The sequence below is a fragment of the Capricornis sumatraensis genome, chromosome 4 (genome assembly GCF_032405125.1).
Source record: "Capricornis sumatraensis isolate serow.1 chromosome 4, serow.2, whole genome shotgun sequence".
NCBI lineage: Eukaryota > Metazoa > Chordata > Mammalia > Artiodactyla > Bovidae > Capricornis > Capricornis sumatraensis.
The window spans coordinates 1,550,281-1,574,361 of record NC_091072.1 but is presented as its reverse complement, the minus strand read 5'-3'; the positions used below and the strand labels follow the sequence as shown (position 1 = coordinate 1,574,361).

The 24,081-nt window shown below is 45.7% G+C and overlaps 1 protein-coding gene across 1 annotated transcript in view; it reads left to right on the top strand.

The window, feature by feature from the left end:
* Positions 1–24,081, top strand: part of ZNF385D (zinc finger protein 385D) — a 757,956-nt gene that overhangs the window by 334,818 nt on the left and 399,057 nt on the right. The window contains exon 5 of the mRNA XM_068970436.1: positions 12,701–12,716. Within this exon, the coding sequence (XP_068826537.1) occupies positions 12,701–12,716 (16 nt within the window). The remainder of the gene's footprint in view (positions 1–12,700; positions 12,717–24,081) is intronic.

Here is a 24,081-nt window from a genome sequence, read left to right as displayed (position 1 = left end):
GGGAAATTAGTTGTCGTTACTGTGAAATGACACAGATTTTGCACTGACAACAAAATCTATAAAAAATTAAGCGTGTGTGGTTTACAGGAAGAAATTCTGGAATGACAGCTCTATCCTCCTGTAAAAACAGCACTAGCTTCACATATACTTTTATTATGACCTCAGTGAACCATAAAGCAACCTCTTTCAGGCCCATATCCCTTCTTCCAGCCCTAAGTAACTAGTATAAAATGGTGGTATTATTTTTAGTGGAGGGAGTGAGCAAGGCTTTGAAGCCCTGTTGGACCCACATCAGCAAGAGTGTTCTGGCACCTGGGTGCTAACATCCTCTTTTCAGGTAAGAAATGCAAAAGGAGTCTAGATTGATGGAACAAACCAAAGGGAAAAGGAAGGATGGAGGAAGCAGAAGGGGAGAGGAAAGGAAGGTAGGAAGGCAAGCCCCACTTGAGTAACAGACAAACAAGCTTTGCTGTGTGGCTGATACATCAGTTTCACTGGGCAAATGAGAACGAGGGCACACGCAAGATTGTATGTTCAATGCTATCGATATAGGCGTTATATTTTATGATTTCCAAACATACTGAAAGTGACGTCTCAGGCTCCCATCTGGGGTCTAGGGGAGGTAAGTAGTGGCAGCACGCAGCAGGCATTTATGCCACATGCTAATTGTCCGGGGAGAGTGCTTCGTCTTCTGTGAGGCCCCACGCCCTGAGGGGCTGCCTGTTTTTCCCTTCTTCTGTGTGATGGGCCATTTCCCTGCTGATCCCTCCACTTGACAGGTGGGCGAGGATAAGGAGGAATCTGGTCTTGTCAACACTACTGGACGCCTGGCAGCTCTGCAGAAATCTGTGGCAGGGAGGAATCCAAATGTCAGAGGCGGGGTGGCCCAGGACGGCTCAGCTCATTCATTTTATAAACGACAGTGGCCTCCAGGGGAGGCGCGGGGCTAGGTCACACGGGCAGAGACAAGTCTCTGAACCATGGGGTGCTCTTTTGTGATTTCTCCTAATCACAATGAGTCGGCTGTTTGACTTGGGTTGAATGGACACTATTTACTTGTGGGTTTCATATCTGTAAACACGAATCACTGAGAGTCAGCAGCCCTACGTTTCAGAGTCTGGTTTGTATCTGAGTCCACATAGTGGACAGATTGCACCCCTAAGCACCCTAAACACCCGCGTTTACACCCACATTGATAGTGAACTTACACACATCACCTAAACAAGCACATGATCTTGCCTGTTTCTCACCACCTCCTGTGTGCATGCACATGCATGGGGCACACACACGTGCACACACATGCACACACATGCACATGCACACACATACACGCACACATGCACACACGCACACACACATCTAATTTGCATTACTCTGATTTGGATAATCACCTAATTTTTCAACACCACCCAACAGACTCCCTGCCCCTCTGTTATCAGCACGTGGTACTGCTTTCCCACATGATTCGTGTCGAAGGGGAAGAGGTGGTCCAGTGAACAGAAGACTGGGGAGGAGGGTCTCCTCTGGACAGCTTGAGAATTCAGACCCCCTAGAGACACAAGCCACCTTCATGAGCGTCAGATTCCTCCAGCACTCTACCTCCAGGGGTCCATAGGAAAGAAATGTTTGCTTCCATCCAAAGTGGCGCTTGCTTTGCCTACACATTTCCCCACTTGCATAGAAAAGAAGCAGCAGGTAGGGAAGCTGGTAATCACTGAGTGTCTTGGTATCTGGCGCCTTGTCTTCTTGTCTGTAGAAGACTCTAAGCCGCATCTTGCCTCGAGTTCGCACTTTAGCAAGTCCTCTAGGCTTCTCAGACAATGAGAGAAAATGTCTGTGTTTCCAAACCACGAGGCTTATTTGTTATTTTACGACGTGTTTCTATGTTGCTGCATACCTGACACAATGCCTAAAGACGAGCTCTGTCATCTGTGGTTATGGGAGCAGGGCTGAAATACCATGCCTAGGAGTAACACGAAGCAACACACAGAAAAAACATTAGTGATGATGAGACACAATGGCGGAAGCCTGGAACCTAGACTCTAGCTTGCAGCATCCAGTGGAAATTTCTGTGCTGAGAAAATGCCCTTTATTCCTGCTCTCCAATATGGCAGCCAGGAGCCATAAGTGGCTCTTGAGCACTTGAAATACGACCCTTGCAAGGGAGGAGTTTGTCATTTAAAGAAAATGGGACACATGTACACCCGTGGTGGATTCATGCCAATGTATGGCAGAACCAATACAGTATTGTAAAGTAAAAGAAAGTAAAAATAAAAATAAAAAAATAAAATAAAGAGCTCATGATGATAAAAAAAAAAACATTTTAAAAATGACTTTATTTACATTGAAATAGCCATGTGTGACTGGTGGCTATCATAGCAGATGACATCACTCTATCTAGAATTTTCCAGAGAGTCTCTTTGTGTTTCGAACTTTAATATCTCAAAGAAGAAACTATGATGATTATTAAAGGTTTAGCCTGAAGAGTGACTTTCCAAGCCACATTCTTTTCAGTAATCGAACGATAGAAGTAAATCAGATAAGACAGTGGGAACAGTTGGTGTAAAATCTTGCTGAAACGGGATCCACCTTCACCATTTACCATCTTGGACCAGACACTTACTTAGGATCTCTGATCCTCGGTTTCCTCATCTGTATAAATAAGTGGTGTAAACAAACATTAAAAGTTCAAGTTGGGTAAATTAGGAAGCATCTGAAGACAAGAGATGCTGCAATGGAATGTGCCAGGATGAGCAGCTCAGAAGGGGAAGCTGGGATTCAAGCCCCTGTCTTCCGACGGTGCGCGTGAGCTTTTCACAGGCTGGGCCAGGCTTGAAAGGTGAGAGAGAGGCATCACCCCCTCTGTAGAATCACCTCTTCCTCATGGTCATTCTGCACACCCTGGAGAAATTTAAGGTCTTCCTTGTGATCGATTTACTTAGTGTCCCACCCGATTGGCTCCTTAAACGCTTTCTTCTCAGCTGGTGACTGCCAGCACCACATGTGCGCTCATTTTAATTGCAGCTTGCAAATAGAGGTCGATTTAGCCTTTTCCAATCAAGGTGGCAATTCCATATCATCCTGTGAGAAAGCAAATGAAAAACTCATGGAGGACAGTAATTGTCAGCATTAGGCGAGTGGCATAAAAACATCTTACTCTGTTTACTAAGGCCGTCATGGCAAACATTTTTTTTCTATTCAAATTAATTTCTGTTGGAGCAGGTGCTTTGCAATGGTGTGTTAGTTTCCACTGTGCAGGAAAGTGAACCAGCCGTCCATCGGCTTTGGACTCCTTCCTGTGCCGATCCCCGCAGAGCGCTGAGCTGAGCTCCCTGCGCCGTGCAGCAGGCTCTCCTTAGCTGTCTGTTTCATCCATGGTGTCTTCGTGTCAGCCCCAGGCTCCCAGGAACTCCCATCCCCCCTGGTATCCATGTCTGTTGTCTACGTCTGTGTCTCTATTTCTGCTTTGCAAATAAGATCACCTATAAAATGGCACAAACATTTCAATTCAGTCATAATTATATCCCAGTCATTTTATTCTGAGTAAAAACATGCAGGGATTTTCATTTGTCCTGTGGCCGTGTTAGTTTTTCCATGGAAATAATTTATAGCTTTGTAAAATTCCCTACCTTTGATTTTTGATGAGGTGAAATGCTTCTAGCAAAAACTCCTTCGTTGTCTACACCTGAAATTAAATTCCACAGAACCTTACAATATCCATATTGAGACTCAAGAATACTGAATCTCTCATCCGCAAATGACGGTGCCACAGATGCCGAGCGCACCTCCAAAATGAGTGATGATTGATTACCCCACAGGGACCCATTAACGCATTTTCCCCATCCACTGGCTCATTTCCTAAGACTCTTGGGATAAATGATTCCCTTCAAACTCTATCTCATATGGAGATACTAAAAAACGTCTTGAAAGTGTCCAACTTCAGGAAGCCTAAAAAACGGTGAAGCCTGAGAAGAATGCTTTCGTTTCTTGATGTGCTGTCTGCACAAGTTACAGTTTACTTGAATTATGACAGGGGTGGTACATGTATCTCTTATGTACTAGAACATGCCTGGACATTGTCTAAATTGTTTTCACATCTGTCTGATATAGTTTTAAAGAAAAATATTTTTTCCTTATTGCAAACTTAAGCCAAAAATGGAAACATTTGGAAAGGCTATTTTTTTATGGAATCTTTAAGGTTTATGCTGAGTTTTCAAACCATAGTAGGTTTGCAGTTATTAAAGCATCTTGATTTAAATAGCAGTGACTGTATCTACCGGACAAAACAACGCTGTCTAGACATTTTTCCAGAAGGCTGTTAAAAAATGGAAGTCTGGGAAGGAGATGGAACCCTGAGAGAGGTGGGCATGGAGGACGTGCTCAGCAGACCCGTTCCACCATTTAGAGCAACCGCCCTCCCTCCTCGGGTTGGGGAGTTTGTCTCCAAGATGCCACCTGTGTCTGGGACTCTTTGGAGGACTGGTGCTGGTGCCTGGAGCTGCTTGGCTCCCAGTAAGCTGGAGCACCTGCGGGGTTTACAGCCCGTGGTGGGGACCTTAGCAAGGACTGTCTGCCGTCTTGCCTGAGATGAGAGGCGTCCTGACCTAAGTAACGCTCTCCAGCTCCCCCAGAGTCAGCATCGCTTGAATCTTGCCCCTCCCCTGCCCCACTCCCTTCCTTGTCTCTTAGGGGAGGGAGCACTTCCCAGCCCATCACTGCATGTAAATCCTTGCAGACTTGACTTTGCTTATGTCTGTGGCTTTCAAAGCATTTTGTCAGCCTTATGATTTTCATCTGCCGAATGAGCAGGTGAGCGTTTTTATCCCAATACAAAAGGCTCAGAGGTTAAGTGACTTGACTGGGATTCACACACTGAGACGACCCTCCCCGGACCACGCTCTTAATGAGTGTGTTTCCGCCTCCAGGGTAGGACTGTCGCCGTCTGATGCAGCTGGTCTGTGTGGACTGCGCTGCTGTGGCCCAGGCACGTGCAGTTCAGGTCATACCTGCTACTCTTTGTCACCCAGAATGGACCCAGTCTGCAAATAAAGTTATTTTTCTGCAAGACAAGATGCTAGCTCAAGTGTTTTATTTGAGGATATCTATTACATAAACATTGCTTTGACTCTGTGCTTTGAGAGGTCTCATAACCTTCTGCTTAAGGAGTCTTAGGCAAAGAAAAAGAAAAGTTGTTTTGGAAACAACGTGAAATCCTTTCCAATAGACTGAGTCCATTTCCCTATGGAAACAGAGATTGGATTTATCACAGAAATGACTCCATCTCCATGATGGAAGTGCAAAGCCTTTCTTACTGTCTACTCTAGTTGGGAAAAAAAGACAATATATGCTGACTCCTTCATCAGTATAATAAGCTCCTGGGCAATATTGTAATTTTGTAAATTTGAATTGTAATTTATGTTAGATAATGGGTATCATTTTCATGAGCCATAAGTTAGATTTTTATTCACAATCACATTGTTTTTAAGGAAGTGTATCTATTAGATATTTTGGTAGCTGACTGCCTAGTGGATGGCCTAGTTTGAGACAGCGATCCAGTCTCCTAGAGAAGCTGAAGTTTCTGTTCCTTCCCTTTTATGGAGAGAGGTGCATTTTCTTCATTGTTTGTCCTCCTTTCAGTGTTTAGGAGGCAGACATTAACTCCTTATAGTTTCTTTATCTTCTAGATCACTCGAGCTTTGATACCTCTAAGATAATAATAGTAACAGCTTTCTGTGGCTCCCAGTTTCGAGCTGGCAAGTTATCTGCTCTCTCTCTCCAAGCAGCGGCAGCTGCAGGAACTGCTGGAGCCCACTGCACTCTGATGCGGTCTTCCAGTTAAAGGAAATGATGACTTTGCCACAGTGGATTCAGAATGCCAGTGCTTCGGCCAAAGAGAGAAAGGAAACAGTGTCTCAGTGAAGCTCCAACTACATCAGCTAGACATTTATAATTAAAAACAGATAAATACAAAGGTAATGAGAGTGACTTGGTAATGAAAAGCAAAAAGGAAGGCCTCTAGCGAAGAAAAGTGCAGGACCAGAGTGTTCCACTAGTGAATGTTACCAAACATTTTAAAATGAATCAACACCAATCCTTCTATTAATAAAACTCTTCAGGAAATCAAGGAGGGAGGAACACTTCCTAACTCATTCTGTAAGGCCAGCATTACCCTGATAATAAATGAAGCCCCAAAAGACATTAGAAGAGAACTATAGACGAATAACCATTTTTAATACTGATGCAAAAATCATCAAGAAAATGCTGACAAGCTGAAGCCAGTAGCCTTTAAGAGTACTAGACATCAGGATCACATGGGATTTATCCCAACAAAGCAAGACCAATTCAACTCAATAAAATTCAATTCGATAATATCAATCTATGTAATAATACACCACGTTAATAGAATGAAAGGAAACAAATATACATGATCATCTCAACTGATGAAGAAAAATCATTTGAGAAAATCCAATTCCATTTCATGATTAAAACCAAAAACAAAACAATCAAAAGCAGGAATAGCCTCCGTCTTCCTCAACACTGTAAAGGACGTTTATGAAAAACCCACAGCTAATAATACAGTCATCGATGAAGAAAAAGCTTTCTCCCTGTGATCAGGTATAAGACAAGGATGCTAACACTGGAAGATCTACGAGCAATTAGGTAAGAAAAGGAAATAAAAGTCATATAAATTGGAAACAAAGAAGTAAAACTGTCTCTATTTGCAGATGACATGATCTTATTCATAGAAAATCCTAACGAACCCAAAAGAATCTACAAAGCAAACAATTAAAATTAATAAATGAATTACACAAAGTTTTAGAATACAGGATCGATGAGCAGATATCAGTTGTGTTCTCTCGATTAGTAATGAATGGATAGTCTGCAAACAGAAACTAGTAACAAGTTCCATTTATAATAAATGCCATTAAAATACTTCAGAATAAATTTAACCTAGGAGGTGCCTAACTTGTATAGTGAAATCTGCAAAACATTGCTGACGAAAGTTATAGGCAATCTAAATAAGTTGAAAGATGACTCATGTTTATGAAATGAAAGACTTAATATTGGTAAGATGGCAATACTCACCGAAAGCAACCTACAGATTCAGCGGACATATCCCAGTGGACATTTTTGCATAAGGTGATCTTAAAATTAACATGTAATTGCAGGGCAACTCAAATAGCAAAAAGAATCTTGAGGAAGATTGGACTATTCACACTTCACAATTTCAGGGCTTAGGACAGAGCTACAATAATTGAAATGATGTGAGACAAGCAAGCAGACAGACATGAAGAAGTGGATTAGATTGAGAATCTGAACATACACCCCTAACTCCTTGATCAACTGTTTTTCAGTATAGGTACTGTGCTTTCTATTGGGAAACAATCTTTTCAACAAATATTTATGGAACAACTGGGTATGGAGCATGCAATAAAATGAACTGGACCCCTGTCTCACACCATACATAAAAACTAACTTAAAATGGATCAGAGGCCTGAGTGAAAGTGCTAAACTGTTCATGAATTTGTCAATGAATTCTTAGATGAGATTCAAAAAGAACAAGGAACAAAAAATAAATAGATAAGCTATAAAATTAGCTTTATCAAAATTAAACATTTTATTTATCAAAGTGAGTAGTGAAGTCGCTTAGTTGTGTCTGACTTTTTGCAACCCCATAGACTGTAGCCTACCAAGCTCCTCTGTCCATGGGATTTTCCAGGCAATAGTACTGGAGGGGATTGCCATTTCCTTCTCCAGGGGATCTTCCTGACCCAGGGATGGAACCCAGGTCTCCCGCATTGTTGACAGACGCTTTACCGTCTGGGCCACCAGGGAAGTCCTTATTTATCGAAGGGCAGTATCAAAAGAGTGGAAAGTCAACCAGCAGAATGGAAAAAAAAAATGCCTGCAAATCATATATCTGATAAGGGTCTTGTATCCAGAACATACGAAGAGCTCTGAAAACTTTTTAAAAAAGACAGTGAATTGAAAAAACAGCCAGTGGAATTGTTTCTTAGGCATTTCCCTGCGGAAGATGCAAAAAAGGGCTAAAAACACATGGAAAGATCATTATAATACTGCATCATTGGTGTCATGGAAATGCAAATCGCAACCACAGGGAAACGGAACTTCATGCCCCCTGTGATGGTGTAGCAATACCAATGTTTTTTAATCTGTAATAGCAGGTGTTGGTGAGGATATAGGAAATTGGAACACTCACATATTGCTGAAAGATTGTGAAATGATGCAGCCACCGTGGAAGACGCTCTCCAGTTACTGTATTACCCAAATTCCACTTCTAGGTCTAGACTCAGAAGAACTGCTGGAATATTCACACAGCTTAAACAGGCACGTTCACAGCAGTCTGTGTTTCTAGTGGAAACAGTCCAAATAGCCATCAACTACTAGAGGCCAGACACATATCGAACTAGATATTGTTCCAAAGTATACAAAATAGTGAGTAAATCCTTAGGGACAAACAGCAGGTTAGTGCTTTCCAGAGGCCAGGGGGGAGGAGGTGCGGTGTGACTGCTCCTGGGAGTGGGGTCTCCTTCGGGTGATGAAAATATTTTGGAACTCGATAGAGGTGATTGTTAGAGAAGGCAATGGCACCCCACTCCAATTCTCTTGCCTGGCAAATCCCATGGATGGAGGAGCCTGGTGGGCTGCAGTCCATGGGGTCACTAGGAGTTGGACACAATAGAATGACTTCACTTTCACTTTTCACTTTCCTGCATTGGAGAAGGAACTGGCAACTCACTCCAGTGTTCTTGCCTGGAGAATCCCAGGGACGGGGGAGCCTGGTGGGCTGCCATCTATGGGGTCACACAGGGTCAGACACGACTGAAGTGACTTAGCAGCAGCAGCAGAGGCGATTGTTATACAACACTGTGAATATACTAAATTCCGCTGAATCGTATATTGTAAAATGGTTAGTTTTGTGTCATGCAAATGTTACTCAACAAAAAATTAACCGTGTATCACACAGAATTCAAAGGGAGCTCCCAAGAGCCTCTCCCCTGGAGTGGTAACATTCTCGGTGGGTGAAAGGACCGAAGTCCTCATCTTCTTTGAAGAAAGCATTCAACAAAGGGACCCAGCTTGCAGAGCAGGCACGGCGTTTATTAGGAGCATGGTACTTGTGGGGGCGCACACAGCTGAACTGGAAGAGTGAGTTGGACCTGATAGGGGCAGCTTAGGTGTTAACTGGGGGTTAATCTTCCAGGGTTTGGATGGGCACAGCTCCTTTTCCCCCTCCCCTGTGATCACGTCATCCACAATTCCACATTTGAGTTTCCATCAGGTTCCGTTTTGAATCTTCCCTGTGGGTGCCTAGGGGACACGCGTGGGGAGGGGTCAGCCCTCAGTGTTAATGCTCGTAATGATATTACAGTGCAGCCTGAGTCAGAGGACGGTCTGAGACCCCTCTGCGTGGGTCAGACTGGGACCTCCTCTCGACCACAAAAAGGCTGCGGCGGGTTGCTCTCTTTTTCATCCAATCAGGGTGCCTCATTCCCCTGGTAAGTTGTCTCAGGGGGTCAGCATGGAACCAGCTGCAGGCTGACCCCAGGCCCGTCTCCTACTGAAGCAACAGAAGCGGTGAATGGCCTGCAGTAGTGCCTATGATGAGGCCACATCGTGCGGCAAGGTGAAGACGTCTGCAAATGCAACCTAAGTCACTAATTATTGACAAAGTTTGAGTTCATCAATGTGAGAGTGTCTGGGCAGGCCAGACCTAATCAGGTGAGCCATCCCCAAAGGCCAGCTGCTGCAGAGGTGCTGTTCTGCTGGCTGTGTAGACAGAAACTGCCGTCCTGAGTGGGGAGGAGGCTGGGTGGTAGGTCCCTGAGGACGACTGGAGGGGAACAGTGGCTCCTAGAACCAGCCACAAAACATGGACCCCACTGTCCAGACTAAGAAGGAAGCTCTCCCTGCAACCTGTAGGCTTGGAAGAGGGTCCCGAACTTGGGCACTGCCTCGGTCTCAGCCTGGGGGAGCCTCTAGTGAAGGGACCAGCCAAGCTGTGCCCGAGCTCCTGTCTGTAACTCTGAGATGATGACTTTGTGCTGTTTTTAAGCTGCTTCATTTGTGGTCCTTCATCACCAGTGAAAGAAAATTAAGATGTTAAAAAGCAGAGACATCACTTTGCTAACAAAGGTCCATCTAGTCAAGGCTATGGTTTTTCCAGTGGTCATGTATGGATGTGAAAGTTGGACTATAAAGAAATTTGAGCACTAAAGAATTGATGCTTTTGACCTATGGTGTTGGAGAAGACTCCTGAGAGTCCCTTGGACTGCAAGGAGACCCAATCAGTCCATCCTAAAGGAGATCAGTCCTAAATATTCATTGGAAGGACTGATGCTGAAGCTGAAACCCCAATACTTTGGCCACCTGATGCGAAGAGTTGACTCACTGGAAAAGCCCCTGATGTTGGGAAAGATTGAAGGCAGGAGGAGAAGGGGATGACAGGATGAGACTGTTGGATGGCATCGCCGACTCAGTGGACATGGGTTTGAGTGAACTCCGGCAGTTGGTGATGGACAGGGAGGCCTGGCGTGCTGCAGTCCACTGGGTCACAAAGAGTCAGACACGGCTGATGGACTAAACTGGACTGAGGTGTGAAGTTCTCTATGGCATCTGACTTGGAAAACTCCAGAGGGCTTGGGGAGCCATGGCTTAAGACAACCGCAGCGCTGCTGGCATGGCACACGCGTCAGATGCCGAGAGAAGGGAGTGCTGTCTGGGCTTTGCTGCGATGCTACTGCTCTGAACCTACTTCTGTTTGCGTAGCTGACCGTAGATCTTTTGAATATAATACTTTTATTGGTCTCTGTAGCTAACTACCTGGAACACAAAAGCATTGCAGGTCTTAAATATGAATATTCATAGACTTTCAGTTTTGTTAAAAAAAAAAAAGAATACTATTTTCCATTTGCCACCGAGCATACTTTCCTCGGCCATGTTGTGCGGTGGTTGCCCCTTCCCCAGATTTGAGCACCTGTAATCTGAGCCGGTGAAAGATGGGAAAAGGGTTCTGGGTTGCGGCTGTTTTCAATACACTTGCCAAGCAGCCACAGCCAGAGCGTCTTCCCTTGGACTCACTGAGTGTTGGTGCCTGTGGACCTCGTGTTCCAGGCTCCCTGCTTTGCTTTCTCCCCACTGGGAAACGCCGTGACTTCCTCTTCCGTGGAGATAATGCGGTGACTGGGGCTTCGGGAGTCAAGGGAACTTTTCTGTTTTTAATTCCTTCCAGCTTGTGCTTTCCCTGGGTGACATCATCGCCTCCCTCGCTGTCAGTTATTTTCAGACCCAGCTTTCCGTGTGGACCCGGCTGCTTCTTCACCAAAGGAGGTGATGACCATGTCCTCCCCCAGGAGCCAAGGGTCCGGCAGCAGCCCCTCATAAAACCATCTGTCACTGGGCAGGGGCCACAGCCCGCCGCGGCTGCAGCTTGGGGAGGCACAGACTTTCCAAGCTCCTCTTTCATTAGAATGCCAGCGGGGCCCATGAGGTCCAGGCAACTGTGCCCGTAATTGCACGCGCAGTTCTGATGATTTCTCCATTTGCCCTGGGTGAGCTTCGAGCAGGCTGACACTCTGCTTGGACACCAGGCTTGGAGGGTGAGCTGAGGACAAGCAGGACTGGGACACTCACCCTTACGCGGTGGATTCTTGATCCATTTTACACTTCTGTTGTGTTTTAATGAAGGATCAAATGAATCTTGGATGCCACCATCAACACACAGTGGGCACCGGGTCAGCAAGCCTCGCCTTCAAGGGAAGGGGGAGACGGGATGGACGTGAGGCAGGCACTCACAGCGTCTGCGCTGCGCAGTCCTCGTTCCACGGCTTTGTCACAGTAACGTTGTGTGACGTGTGTGCGTGCGTGCTAAGTCGCTTCAGTCGTGTCCAACTCTGTGCGACCCCAGGGACTGTAGCCCACCAGGGTCCTCTGTCTGTGGAATTCTCCAGGCAGGAATACTGCAGTGGGTGGCCATGCCCTGCTCCAGGGAGCCTTCCTGACTCAGGGATCAACCTGGGTCTCTTAACTCCTCTGCACCTGGGAAGCCCGAGTGCTACGTGCATCTGACCGGGATGCCTGGTCTGCACGGAAGCTCAGAGAGGTTGATGGGGCAGTAGTGGCAACGGGCAGGGCTGGGACGCAAGCCCGGGCTTCTTTTAGTCGAGACACTCTGCCTTTTCTCTAACACCTCCATGGTGAGCAGCAGCAGCAGTTTCCAAGTTTATCATTCTGTTTTCCCTATCTTTTGGCCACACTGCACAGCACGCAGGATCTTAGTTCCCCAACCAGGAATCATATCTGTGCTGTCTGCAGTGGAAGTGGGGGGTCTTAACCACTGCACCGCCGAGAAAGTCCCCAGAAGTTGCAATGCTTTAAATTCGTTCAGCTGGAGTCCTTCTCCCTTCCACTCTCATCTACCATGCTCAGGGTTCTGAAACAGTTTAAGGAAAATGCTTCCACCCGACTTGTGGGACCTGCTCTGAATCCCGGTTTCTCCCTCGCCTCGGTGGTCTGCACTGGGCAACCGAGGAGCTGCTTTTCCTTCAAACTGGAGCCGGAGCCTCTCAGCCCACAGCCTGCTTTCGTCTCCCCGAGTGGCACCCCCAGCTCCGCAGAGGAGGGGTGGCTCAGAACCTAGAAACCCTAAGGAGTGTCCAGAGGCTCCCAGTTGTCTCAGCCCCACCCGTTTCACCGTTCAGTGGAAGCTCTCTTCGGTGAAGACTTTGCATTTCTCCGCACTTCGTCTCCTCCCTTTGGCTCTGAGTCCGGAGCCCGCTGAGCTGCAGCTGGGGCGGAGGATGGGAAGGGGAAGGTGCCTTTCCCTGTCACCCAGACAAACACGGCTCCCCATCCAGCCTCTCAATTATTCTCTTGATTTTACTGTCAGCAGCAACGTTTGTTTGTTTGTCTCAACAATCCCAGTTATTCTCTGTTCCTCTCTTCGTATCCTCGTCACTTCCCAAATGACAATTTGCAGATAAAAAGGGATCATCTAAAAATCTACAGCTTTTGCCCTGATGATGGTTCTGTGACCACATAATAAGAGATGGCAGCTCTCTGCAGATCTCAGCATCTTGATCAAACTGTTTTAGAACTTCCCATAGGATGTTGTGTTTGTTTTCTGAGATGTCTATCTTGCCTAGGCTGTGAACTCTGTGAGCACAGAATATTTTTTTTAATCTTTATTTTATCTTGGATTATAGTTGCCCAGGTGACTCAGTGGTAAAGAATCTGCCTGCCAAGCAGGAGATGTGAGTTCCATCCCTGGGTCAGGAAGATGCCCTGGAGAAGGAAATGGCAACACACTCCAGTATTCTTACCTGGGAAATCCCATGGACAGAGGAGCCTGGTGGGCTACAGTCGATCGGGTAGCAAAGAGTCAGACACGACTGAGTGACAAGCACCCACAGTAAATGATGAATCCACAGCCAAGAGGGCCTCGGCGGTCTGCCCTGTCTCGTTAGCAGCAGAGACAAGGCATAAACCTGTGTTTGGGGCTCCTCATCTGATATTCTTTCTGCTCTATCACATCGGCATTCAATCCCATATAGTGGTGTATGTAGCTTTGGAATATCATACAAAGGACCGCGCTCAGAAGCAGTGATGGGCGTGTGCTCTGAAAGCTTAGGCTAGTGTGAACCGCCCCTCCCAGGAAACCGGGTGCAAGGCTTGTGGGAATTATGCAAGCACGTTTTCCTGTGGGAGGGTCCACAGCTTTGATCAGATTCTCTAAAAGGTCAGTGACCAACCAAAAGTTTGAGTCCTGGTCAGAGATTAGTTAAATATGAAAAGGGAGGCTAATTTAGGGCATTTTTGAAAGACAACATCACTTGGCATCAAATATCAATATGTTTGGGCTTCCCTGGTGGCTCAGACAGTAAGGAATCTGCCTGCAATACAGGAGACCCAGGTTCAGCCCCTGGGTGGGGAAGATATTCTGGAGAAGGGGATTGCTAGCCACTCCAGTTCTCTTGCCTGGAGAATCCCAGGGACGCAGGAGCCTGGTGGGCTGCCGTCTAGGGGTCGCACAGAGTCGGACACGACTGACGCGACTCAGCAGCAGCAGCAGAACTAATGAACACACACACACGTTCCTGATGGTGCTGGTGGTTTAGTCGCTCAGTCGTGTCCGACTCTTGCAACCCCACGGACTGTAGCCCGACAGGCTCCTCTGTCCATGGGATTCTCCAGGCAAGAATACTGGAGGGGCTTGCAATTTCTTTCTCCAGGGGAATCTTCCCGACCCAGGAATCGAACCCAGATCTCCTGCACTGCAGGCAGATTCTTTACCGACCGAGCCATGAGGGGAGCTTCATGGGGAGCTTCCCCTGTGAGGGAATCTATGAGGGGAGCCCCATGTTTCTGATGACAGCCAATCTTTTAATCTACAGATTCTGGGCACCTCCTAGGTGCCCACCATTCCAAGGGGCCACGAAAGACCCTAGTGGTTTAGGAAGCTTCTAGACCAGGGGTTGGCTGACTCCTCCTGGAAAAGGCCAGGGAGTGCCTATCTTGGGCTCTGCATGCCAGGTGGTGTCGGCGCAGGTATTCAGGGTGCCCGTATAGCCTCAGCATAGTTGCACACTCCAAGCCAACCAAACAGGGTTGTGTTCAGACGGCCCGCTGGACTTGACAGAGGGCTGAAACATGCTAACCCCTGGTCCCTTTACAGAGGTTTCTGAAGACAAACGTTTACTTTCCTAGAGGCAGAGAGTGGTTGTCACGACTTTATAAATTTTAATGTCTTTCTTTTAATAGAGAGGGAAAGTGCTCCACAAACCAAGAAAATAAAACAAGTCTTCCTCATTGAATGTCAAAGTCTGGAGGGAAATCAGAATTTATTTGACCCATCACTTGGCACTAGTGATAAAGAACCTGCCTGCCAGTGCAGGAGACATAGAGACGTGGGTTCGATCCCTGGGTGGGGAAGGTCCTCTGGAGAAGGAAACGCAGCCCACTCCAGCATTCTTGCCTGGAGAATTGCGTGGACAGAGGAGCCTGGCGGGCTACAGTCCATGGGGTCAGGGAGAGTCGGACACAACTGAAGTGACTTAGCATGCACGCATCACTTATTCTGTAGATATGGAAAGTGAAGGCTCAGAGCAGCAAACGGTTCAAAACAATACGCCTTGTGAAAGGAGCTTTCAGTTTTGAGTCCCTGTCTTTTGATTTTGCTGTTGTTGCTTAATCACTGAGTCATGTCTGACTTTTTGCGACCCCGTGGACTATAGCCCATCAGGAGCCTCTGTCCATGAGATTCTCCAGGCAAGAATACTGGAGTGGGTTGCCATTTCCTTCTCCAAGGGATCTTCCCAACCCAGGGATCGAACTCGCATCTCCTACTTTAACAAGTGGATTCTCTGCCACTGAGCCACCAGGGAAGTCCAATCTTTTGATTATCAAGTATCTACTGCAGAAAAGGCCAAAGAGAATCAGGAAAGTGATTGAGGTCAGGCCCAATATACAGACTGTGAGTTGTCAATACCTAGAACTTTCTAAACTTTGCTTTAGTTATCATTCATTTGTAGCCTGATAGAAATCAGTAAATAATGGAAACCATTAGCGTCACTAATGTTTTGTGAAATACCCCCTGCGGACACCACAAGCATTAGCAGAGTTCCAGATTTTTGTCTCCAAAGCAGAAGGGAAAATTAAAGGTGCCTGATTTCTTCCTTGGGAAAACTTTCAGCTGAAGACCCTAAACGTAAAAGGCTGATTTTGTGTAGTGCAGACACTGCTACCACAGCTCCCGCCTGGCGTTTCTCCTGGGTAGACACTTGCCATTCTCGCCCCTCTCACGGTTCCTGCACAGCTATGCCTGCCTTAATTTAAGCCATTGAAGGAATGCTTGTGTGTTGTTAGAAATGAACCTCCCTGAGGGATTTCCCTGGCGTCCAGGGGTCAAGACTTCCTCTTCCAGTGTAGCGGGTGTGAGTGAGTTTGATCTGTGAACTGTGAGCTAGAATCCCACATGCCTCACGATCAAAAGACCAAACATAGAACAGGAGCAATACTGTAGCATGTCGACGTGTGGCAGAACCAATCAGCACTGCAAAGTGAAATTAAAAAAATAACAAAACATAATTTTAAAATAAATAAATAAATAAAATGCCCCACACGGGAAATCTTTTTTAAAAACGGATTTATCAGAGATTAAAACAATGTACTAAGTGGAAGCAAAGCAGCTTTACCTCCTCCTATTATAGAAAAGACATTAAAAAACAGCTTCCTATCGTGTTCCTTTTACAGACATAAGGAAAGGACAGAAAACGCGCGGTAAAGCTGCTAGATCCGGTGCTGACCTTTGTAACGGCGTTTGCTTGCCGTGAAGAGGACCTGTGAGCGTCAGCGCTATCACCCCCGGTAGACGGAGAGTGCAGCTTCGTGTCACTCTGAAATGGCCCTAGCTTGCCTGGCCTGAGGGCTGCCGGTCCGTGACTGTCCTCATCGAGGCTTTTACTGTGCTGTTGGTGTTGTTTTGGGCCCTTAGCCCCTTGTTTTCAGATATCTGGCAACTCAGGCAGCAGAAAGAAAAAACAAAGAGGCCTAGAGGACAAGTGAAAAAATGATGCCCCCCACCCCTACCCATGTAAGCTCTCACAATTTCCTAGTCTATAATTTACAAAGACAAAAAAGGAAGAATTAATTTTAAGTGCTTTAAATCAATCTATGCAATTGGGGTTGGACTAATCTTTATATACATGTAGCAACGTCTTATATATATATTGACAACGTTGCTAATCTGCTATATATATATAACTATCGATCGATAGGTAGGTAGATAGCTGATTATCAATGCCGTGCGATGGTTTCAGGCGAGCAGCGAAGGGACTCAGCCATACATATTCATGTGCCATTCTCCCCCAAACGCCCCTCCCATCCAGGCTGCCACGTGACCCTGAGCAGGGTCCCCTCGCTATAGAGTAACCTACAGTCCTTGTTGGCGATCTGTCTTAAATACAGCACCGTGGACATGTCCATCCCAAGCTCCCTAACTATCCCTTTCCCCCGCCCCCCGGCAACTGTAAGGCTATTCTCTGTGCTTCTGTTTTGTAAATAAGTTCATTTTATCCCTTTTTATATTCTGCATATGAGGGATGCCATGTGATACTTCTCCTTCTCTGACTTACTTCACTCCTTACGACAATCTCTAGCTCCATGCCCGCTTCTGCAAGTGGCAGTTTTTATGTACGTTAGCCCTCTCTGATCGAGGCAACTTGGACTGGACCAATCTTTTTTCAAGTTTTTATATTAGTATAGCCGATCAACAACATCACGTCAGTTTCAGGTGGACAGCAGAGGGACGAAAACTGATTTCAGTAGTGAGGGAACTCCTTAAGAAAAATCTGAGCAGATGCTGAAATCACATATCGGAAAGAGAAAAGTCAAGCATACGAAGAACCGAGCCTGCCAAGGTTTAAATAGCAACTGGTGCTTCCACAGCAACAATCTTCTTTGAGAAAATCTACCATATGCTTTGTGTGAAGTCCATCTGCAAATGTAACACCCAGATGCATACTCTTCCTCCCGGAAATGCCGCACCGTGGCTGAACGTCGTCTGTGACCTAGAGAATTGATAAAGGGATGCCGTTTTCTCCTCTTTCTTCTTTTTTTCATTTTAAAAGCAATAGAAAGATAGCTGTAGAAGTTGTAAACTTCAAAAGAACAGGAAATAAGAAACAGCACTCTTTTCAAATCTCACTCCCCATCTCATAACCAACTGTGTGCTTCTTTTACATAAATACGATCATATTCTTTCCCCCCTTTGTGTAACTTGATAGACCATTCCATTTCCATTCTTCAAAACCATCTATTTTAGTGGTGGTATTGGTAAGCACTGGCATTTTATTTACCTTTGTGAAAATAAACCACATATGCATAAGGTTAAAAAACCAGGATATTTAAGAGTTTGGGATGAAAATACGGATTTTCCCCATGAAAGGCAGACACTTTAACAGTATGATAAAGATTCTGTTCTCCCCAATTAGCCTGTGCATCCTCAAACACAAATACGTGTGTGCACAAATACGTGTGTGCACAAAGGGAATCGCAAAATACTGTTCTCTACAACTGGATCTTTATTACTTAACATATTTAAGTAATAAATATGGAGATCTTTACATACTGGAGACCTTTACAGATAGATCTGTCTCAACCCAGTAACAGCTGCAAACTGTTTCATTTTAAGGTCTGGGCATACCTTCAATGCCCCATTGAAGATTTCTGAGTCCCTTTAGTTTCTTGCCAAATTCTGACAACACTGACAAACTGAAAGAAGCCAAGAAATCTTATACATGAAGGTCATAGAATATGCATTAATTGCATCCAAAATCTGTCACAGGAGATGTGATAAAGGCAATAAAAATGAGATAGTCCTACTAAATTCTGTTAAGCATGTTGGCTCTTTGTTTAGTATTTAACTGAATTTCTCACTTTGCATTATGTAATTATTTTTAACATAAACATACAAATCTAGAATTTTCTAATGACAGATTATAAATAAGGTTGTTTTCTGACCTTGCATGTCAGTGATTTCTATCTTTATTCCTCAGGGAGAGTTATTTGCAGGAATGCAGGTCAAAGGCATCTATTAACTTTTGAAAAATTATTATTAATTTTTATGTTTAACAAATGAACACATGCTCATACTTTGAGAGTCGCACCAATCTTTAAGATTTACAGCAACATGCAAACCAGCATTTCGTCCTAACTCATTCCCTCCCCGAGTTCTGCTCTGAACCTGCCACTTTCAGTCCTCCTGAGTCTCTTCTGTTGAATGTTTAACCAATAACAGGGAGGTTATTGGTTTGGCTGATTTATAATGTTGGACAGTGCGTCCTGTATTTTTCAACTTGAATGTGTGAGGCACCCACCCCTCCCCCATCCTCCAACGATAATTGTGTTATGGATTTAATTAATTCAGTATTTTGTGTTTTCTTTATTGTGCCTATTGGCATGGGGTTCTTGGGGAAGGCAAATGAGGGACTATAATTACTTTTGCTTTACTGTCTGATTTCTTCTTGGATTTCCTGGAGTGAAACACGGTTTGAATTTTTTCGTTGCTTAGGGCTTTAGGGATGCTGCACCATCCCCCACACTTTTCAGGAGCACGTGGCCCAGCCTGTCAGACTCTCTGTCTGACCCCGTCTCCTCTTATTCCTCCCTCCTGACGCCCTCTGACTTCCCACCTCAATCTAGGACAGCAGCCCTCAAGTCTTCTGTGTGGCTGTTTTATCACAACGTTGGTCGTCACCTTGGACATTTCAGACTTCTAGCAGGTGTTGGAACCCCTGATTCCTATTTCCTGGGTTCCATGCTTTCTCTGCAAAGAGTGTGACCTCCTTACAAGGAAGCACCTCATGCTGTGATCAGAGAGAGCAGAGGTTATTTGTTGGGAAACTTAGTGTCTAAAATGGTTTTCGTCTGCCCGCACCCTGCATGATGCGTTTTAAGTGAGGGTCTTTGATTCCCATTTTTTAAAATTTAACTTGGGCCCTCTTTCTCAACACATGCTCTTCTGTGTAGGATACGTGTGTGTGTGTGTGTTCGTGCGTGCGTGCATGTGTGTGTGTGTGTGCATGTGCGTGTGCTGTGCCTAACTGCTTCAGTCGTGTCCGACTCTCTGCTACCCCGGGGACTGTAGCCCGCCAGGCTCCTCTGTCCATGGGATTCTTCAGGCCAGAATCCTGGAGCGGGCTGCCATGCCTTCCTCCAGGGGATCTTCCTGGAAACCCAGGAAACAAACCTGCATCTCTAGAGTCTCCTGCATTGGCAAGCGGGTTCTCTACCACTAGTGCTGCTGGGAAGCCCATGTGTGTATCTTTGTGTGTATACATGTGTGTGCATTTATGTGTATACTATATATGTGTGTGTGTACATATGTATATATAATTTATTCTCCTTAACTTTATTTCTGGATTTATGTTATGCAAATAGAAAATTATATATATATAGTCTCTAATTTTGTTATCATTTCTCTCTTACTTTCCATCTAATTTTTATTTCTATTCCTTGCAAGACATCTTAATTTTACCTTCTAATGCTTCTATTGACTATGTGACCACCCCTTTCATAGTTTAATTTCCTAATGCTCTTCTCATCTGATTGCCCCCTTTTCAAGGCATTCTTCTTTTTTTTTTTGGTAAGCTGCAATATTAACACGCACATCTTTGAAGCTGTTAACTATGGTTTTTCCTTTTTGAAAAAGGTATCCTCAGCGTCTTGATTTCTGTGTTTCATGGAGAGTCGCCTCAGATATGCGCTGGTCTTTCTGCTCATTCATGTTAAAGAATGACGCATTCCAAAGATGATGGCGCAGCTGGGGGCTGGTGAGCTTCGCTGCGGTGATCAGGTGGAAAGCTGGCCTTTTCTTGGCAGCTTCCTAAGTGCTCGCCTCTGAGTGGCGTTTCTCGGGCGTCTTTCCGCTTCTCCTGAGAAGGAGCGTCTAGCGCCCCGCAGGGCAGCGGTGTGTGGGGTGGCGGCCCCCGGCGTCTGCAGGGCGAGTAGGAGCAGAGGCCTTGGGCGCAGGGCGCTGTTCCCCTGACCTCGTCCGCCCGTTTCTGTTTATTTTCTCCCTCTGTCTCTCTGCCTCACATCCCCACGTGGTCTTTGGAGTCTCCTTTCTTCTGCAAAAGTGGAGGAGGATCGCCGGCTTCTCGTACCTGCATCTGTGGAGGAAACTCACAGCTCCATTTCCCAAGTCTTTCAAAGAACCTGGAAGGCCGCGCACTGACCTGTCCTGCGTATCTCCCGTGGACACTTAGCTTCAGCTTCCATTGCTTTGCTTGATCATATATTTTCCTCCATTCCCTCTTCATCTCCCCAAATTGAGTTGACATCATTTATGTATTATTGTTTCCTCTCATTTCTCTGCCTGTATGGATTTATACTTTTCTTTTTTTCTTGCTGTCATTGAAGTGTGGTTTCCAAGAATGAAGATAAACACATGTGTTCAATCCATTGTGTTTTATCATGAGGTTTAAATAAATATAAATTTTCTTTCTCCTTTATTTTGGTAGTGTAAGTCCTGAAATAACATAATGGGCTACTTCACATGGGGCTCAGGGAAATATATTTGGAGGTTTAGGTTTGAGAAGTTGTTTCTGGTTTAAAAGATAAGGTTCATTTATATAGAAAAAAAAATCCATTCATTTCATTCATTACCATATGCCCACAAACACTGCAAAGCTGAATGCTAAAAAAAAAAAAAAGATGACTTTGATGGAACTTGGTTCCATCAAACAGAAAAGTATAAACGTCTTCTGTTGCCGCTGAGGCTATACTGTTCCAGATCATAGTTTTTGCGAAATGGGAGGCTTTTGAGAGTTGTTTTTCCTCCCTGCTGCACAGCATAGATTGAGTCAGAGATAATGTACAAGGTATGTGGTTTCAGGGCACTGGGAATGCAAGAAAAACTTCTGATTAAAGCTTTTGGAATAATTCTTGCTGGAGGCGCTGTATTCCATTTACTGTGTTGTGTATATTTAACATCTGAAATATGCCGAAGCAAACACTGAAGATTAAAAATAAATAAATAAATAAAACGACTTTCCCAGAGAAGTAGTGTGTTTTCAAGCCCTGCTCGACTTTCTTGGAATGAGACTGTCAGAGGCATCTCTGGTCAGACAATTAGCTGGTACACAGTGCCTGGGATGTGGCGGCCTGTCCTTTCCTGGACACCAGGATCTCACTTGGCATTCGGAGCAGCTTGTAGATTTCTGCCTGAGGAGCACTGGAAAAGGAAAGCCAGAAAGAACGGAGTTTGAGTCCCATTTATGGCTGTGATGTTGAGAAGTTAGGAACCTGTGTGACCCTCTTTGAATCATAACGGTACAGATGCTGTAGAAGGATTTCATAAAAGGTGAAAAGGTGTGTGTGCGTGTGTGTGTGCATGTGTGTGTGTGCATGTGTGTGTGCGCGCGTGCATGTGTGTGTGTGCGTGTGTGTGCATGCGTGCATTGCGTGTGTGCGTGTGTGCGTGTGTGTGCATGTGTGTGTGTGCGTGTGTGCGTGTGTGTGCGTGTGCTAGAGGCAGAGCGAGAATATCTAAAGGATTTCCCTGGTGGCCCAGGGGTTAGGGTGCTGCACCTCCAATGCAGGGGCTGTGGGTTCGATTCCTGGCTGAGGAACTGAGATCCCTCGTGCCTCAGGGTTTGGTCAAAAAAAAGTTTAAGAAAAGTAGACTATTTGTCATGTCTTCGTAGCATCCACTAATTTGAAATAACCATCTTGAAGTCAGGTAGATAGAACAGACATGCCTTCCCCTTAGAAACTCCCGGGCAGACAGAACGGGGAGTGTGCTTGTGTTGGTATTTGTGGAGTGTGGGGGCCAAAGATAGATCTCTAGGTAAGTAAGTGGCCCACACTGAGAGTCTGCTAGGGAGGGAGGTTTCCATTTTTAAGAATACCCATCCGAAAGCTGATTAGAGTTTCCTTTTAAATATTTGGATTTTGAAGCCTTAGTGACATTCTTCCTCTCTGTAGGCTGATTCTGAAAGTTCTATTCTTGGCAGAATTCGCTCCCACTAGCCTGGTCCTAATACCCGCAGTGCACGAAACGACAGACTTCTTCCAGGAGACGGATAAGCCCGCGCCTGCGAGGCCTGGCTGCCCAGAACGAGTCTGGCAGTGCTGATAACAGCGCTGTCGTCTCTGAGGTCTGATGGAAGAGGAGGGAAAAAAAGAAAAAGAAAAAATTCACTGCCACAACTTTCTTTTGGAAGACTTGACTACATGCTGTATTTTTAGTTTTGTCAGAGGAAGTGGGTGTCGATCAAGATATTTTAGGAAAGGCTTAACTTTCCCCAGCTATATTGTGAGCTTTTGAATGTGCCCTGATTCACAGAAATATCCACACATTGGTGAGGGAAAAGATCAGTAGGCTTTGTCCGGGGGCTGCTATTTGATTTCCTTATTTATTTTTGCAGAAAGCATCTTTCAGCTGGCGCCTGTGCGCAGAAACGCCAGGGCAGTAGCCCGCGCTGTGCGAACAAGGCTGGAGAAACCGCTGGCTCAGATGAGCGCAGGGCGAGGAGGCTCTTCCCCAGCGCGGTGCTTCCGCGCGAGCAGGAACCTGCGCTGTGCGCGCTTTGTTGGGCCCCTGTTCTAGACGGACTGTCTAAGTGTAGTGAGGCCGCTCTGCAAATGCTTTTGCCAAATGGCCATGTGTGGTGACACTTCCCAGGTTGCTCAGAGGTAAAGAATCTGCCCGCCAGTGCAGGAGACGTGGGTCCGATCCCTGGGTCAGGAGGATCCCCTGGAGGAGGGCATGGCGACCCACCCCAGTATTCCTGCCTGGAGAATCCCGTGGACAGAGGAGCCTGGAGGGCTGCAGTCCATGGGGTCACAAAGAGTCGGACACGACTGAGCGACTGAACAAGTAACATCTAAAGTATCTTCCTAAGAGAAGGTGCTTTTCCTTCTATGGGGACGATTTTCAGGCTCTTCTCTCTGCACTGTTATGATGGAATGCTTGAGAATCTCTGGGAAAGCTTAATTTTGAATATGATTTAATAAAAACCCTGATTGGACAAAACCCTTTACGCATAGAACTCTGAGTCAGTGGCTCTTTAATCACCTCTTCAGTTCTTTCCTATGTCAGGTTATTTCCCATGTCCACCTATTTCTACCACCAGAAAATTGCAAGCTGTGGGGGCTCCCAAATAAGACTTTTCAGTGGAGTGTGGCATTCTCCTCCTAGGATGATCTTGAGATATTGAGCTAAAGGTCAGGAGGATTAGTGGCCACTTACTCTGCAGGGAGATTGGGGGTGTGAGCGGCAGCGCAGGGGAGGCGTCCGTGTTGTCCTGAGGCCTCGCTTCGCCAAGTCTGCACAGCAGGTTTTCCGGTGGGTGGACCCAAGTATCCAGGATGCGAAGGTAAATCAAGTCGCTGTCCGCTCTCCCCCTTAACTGTGTGCAGCACACCTTAACTCTCATATCCGTTACATCAAGCCTTTTATCACCCTCCCTCACCCACAGAGCAATGGCAGGGAGCTAACATTAATCACACTCTCATTGTATTAAATAGAATAGGTTGTAAACCATGTTTTGTAAAAGT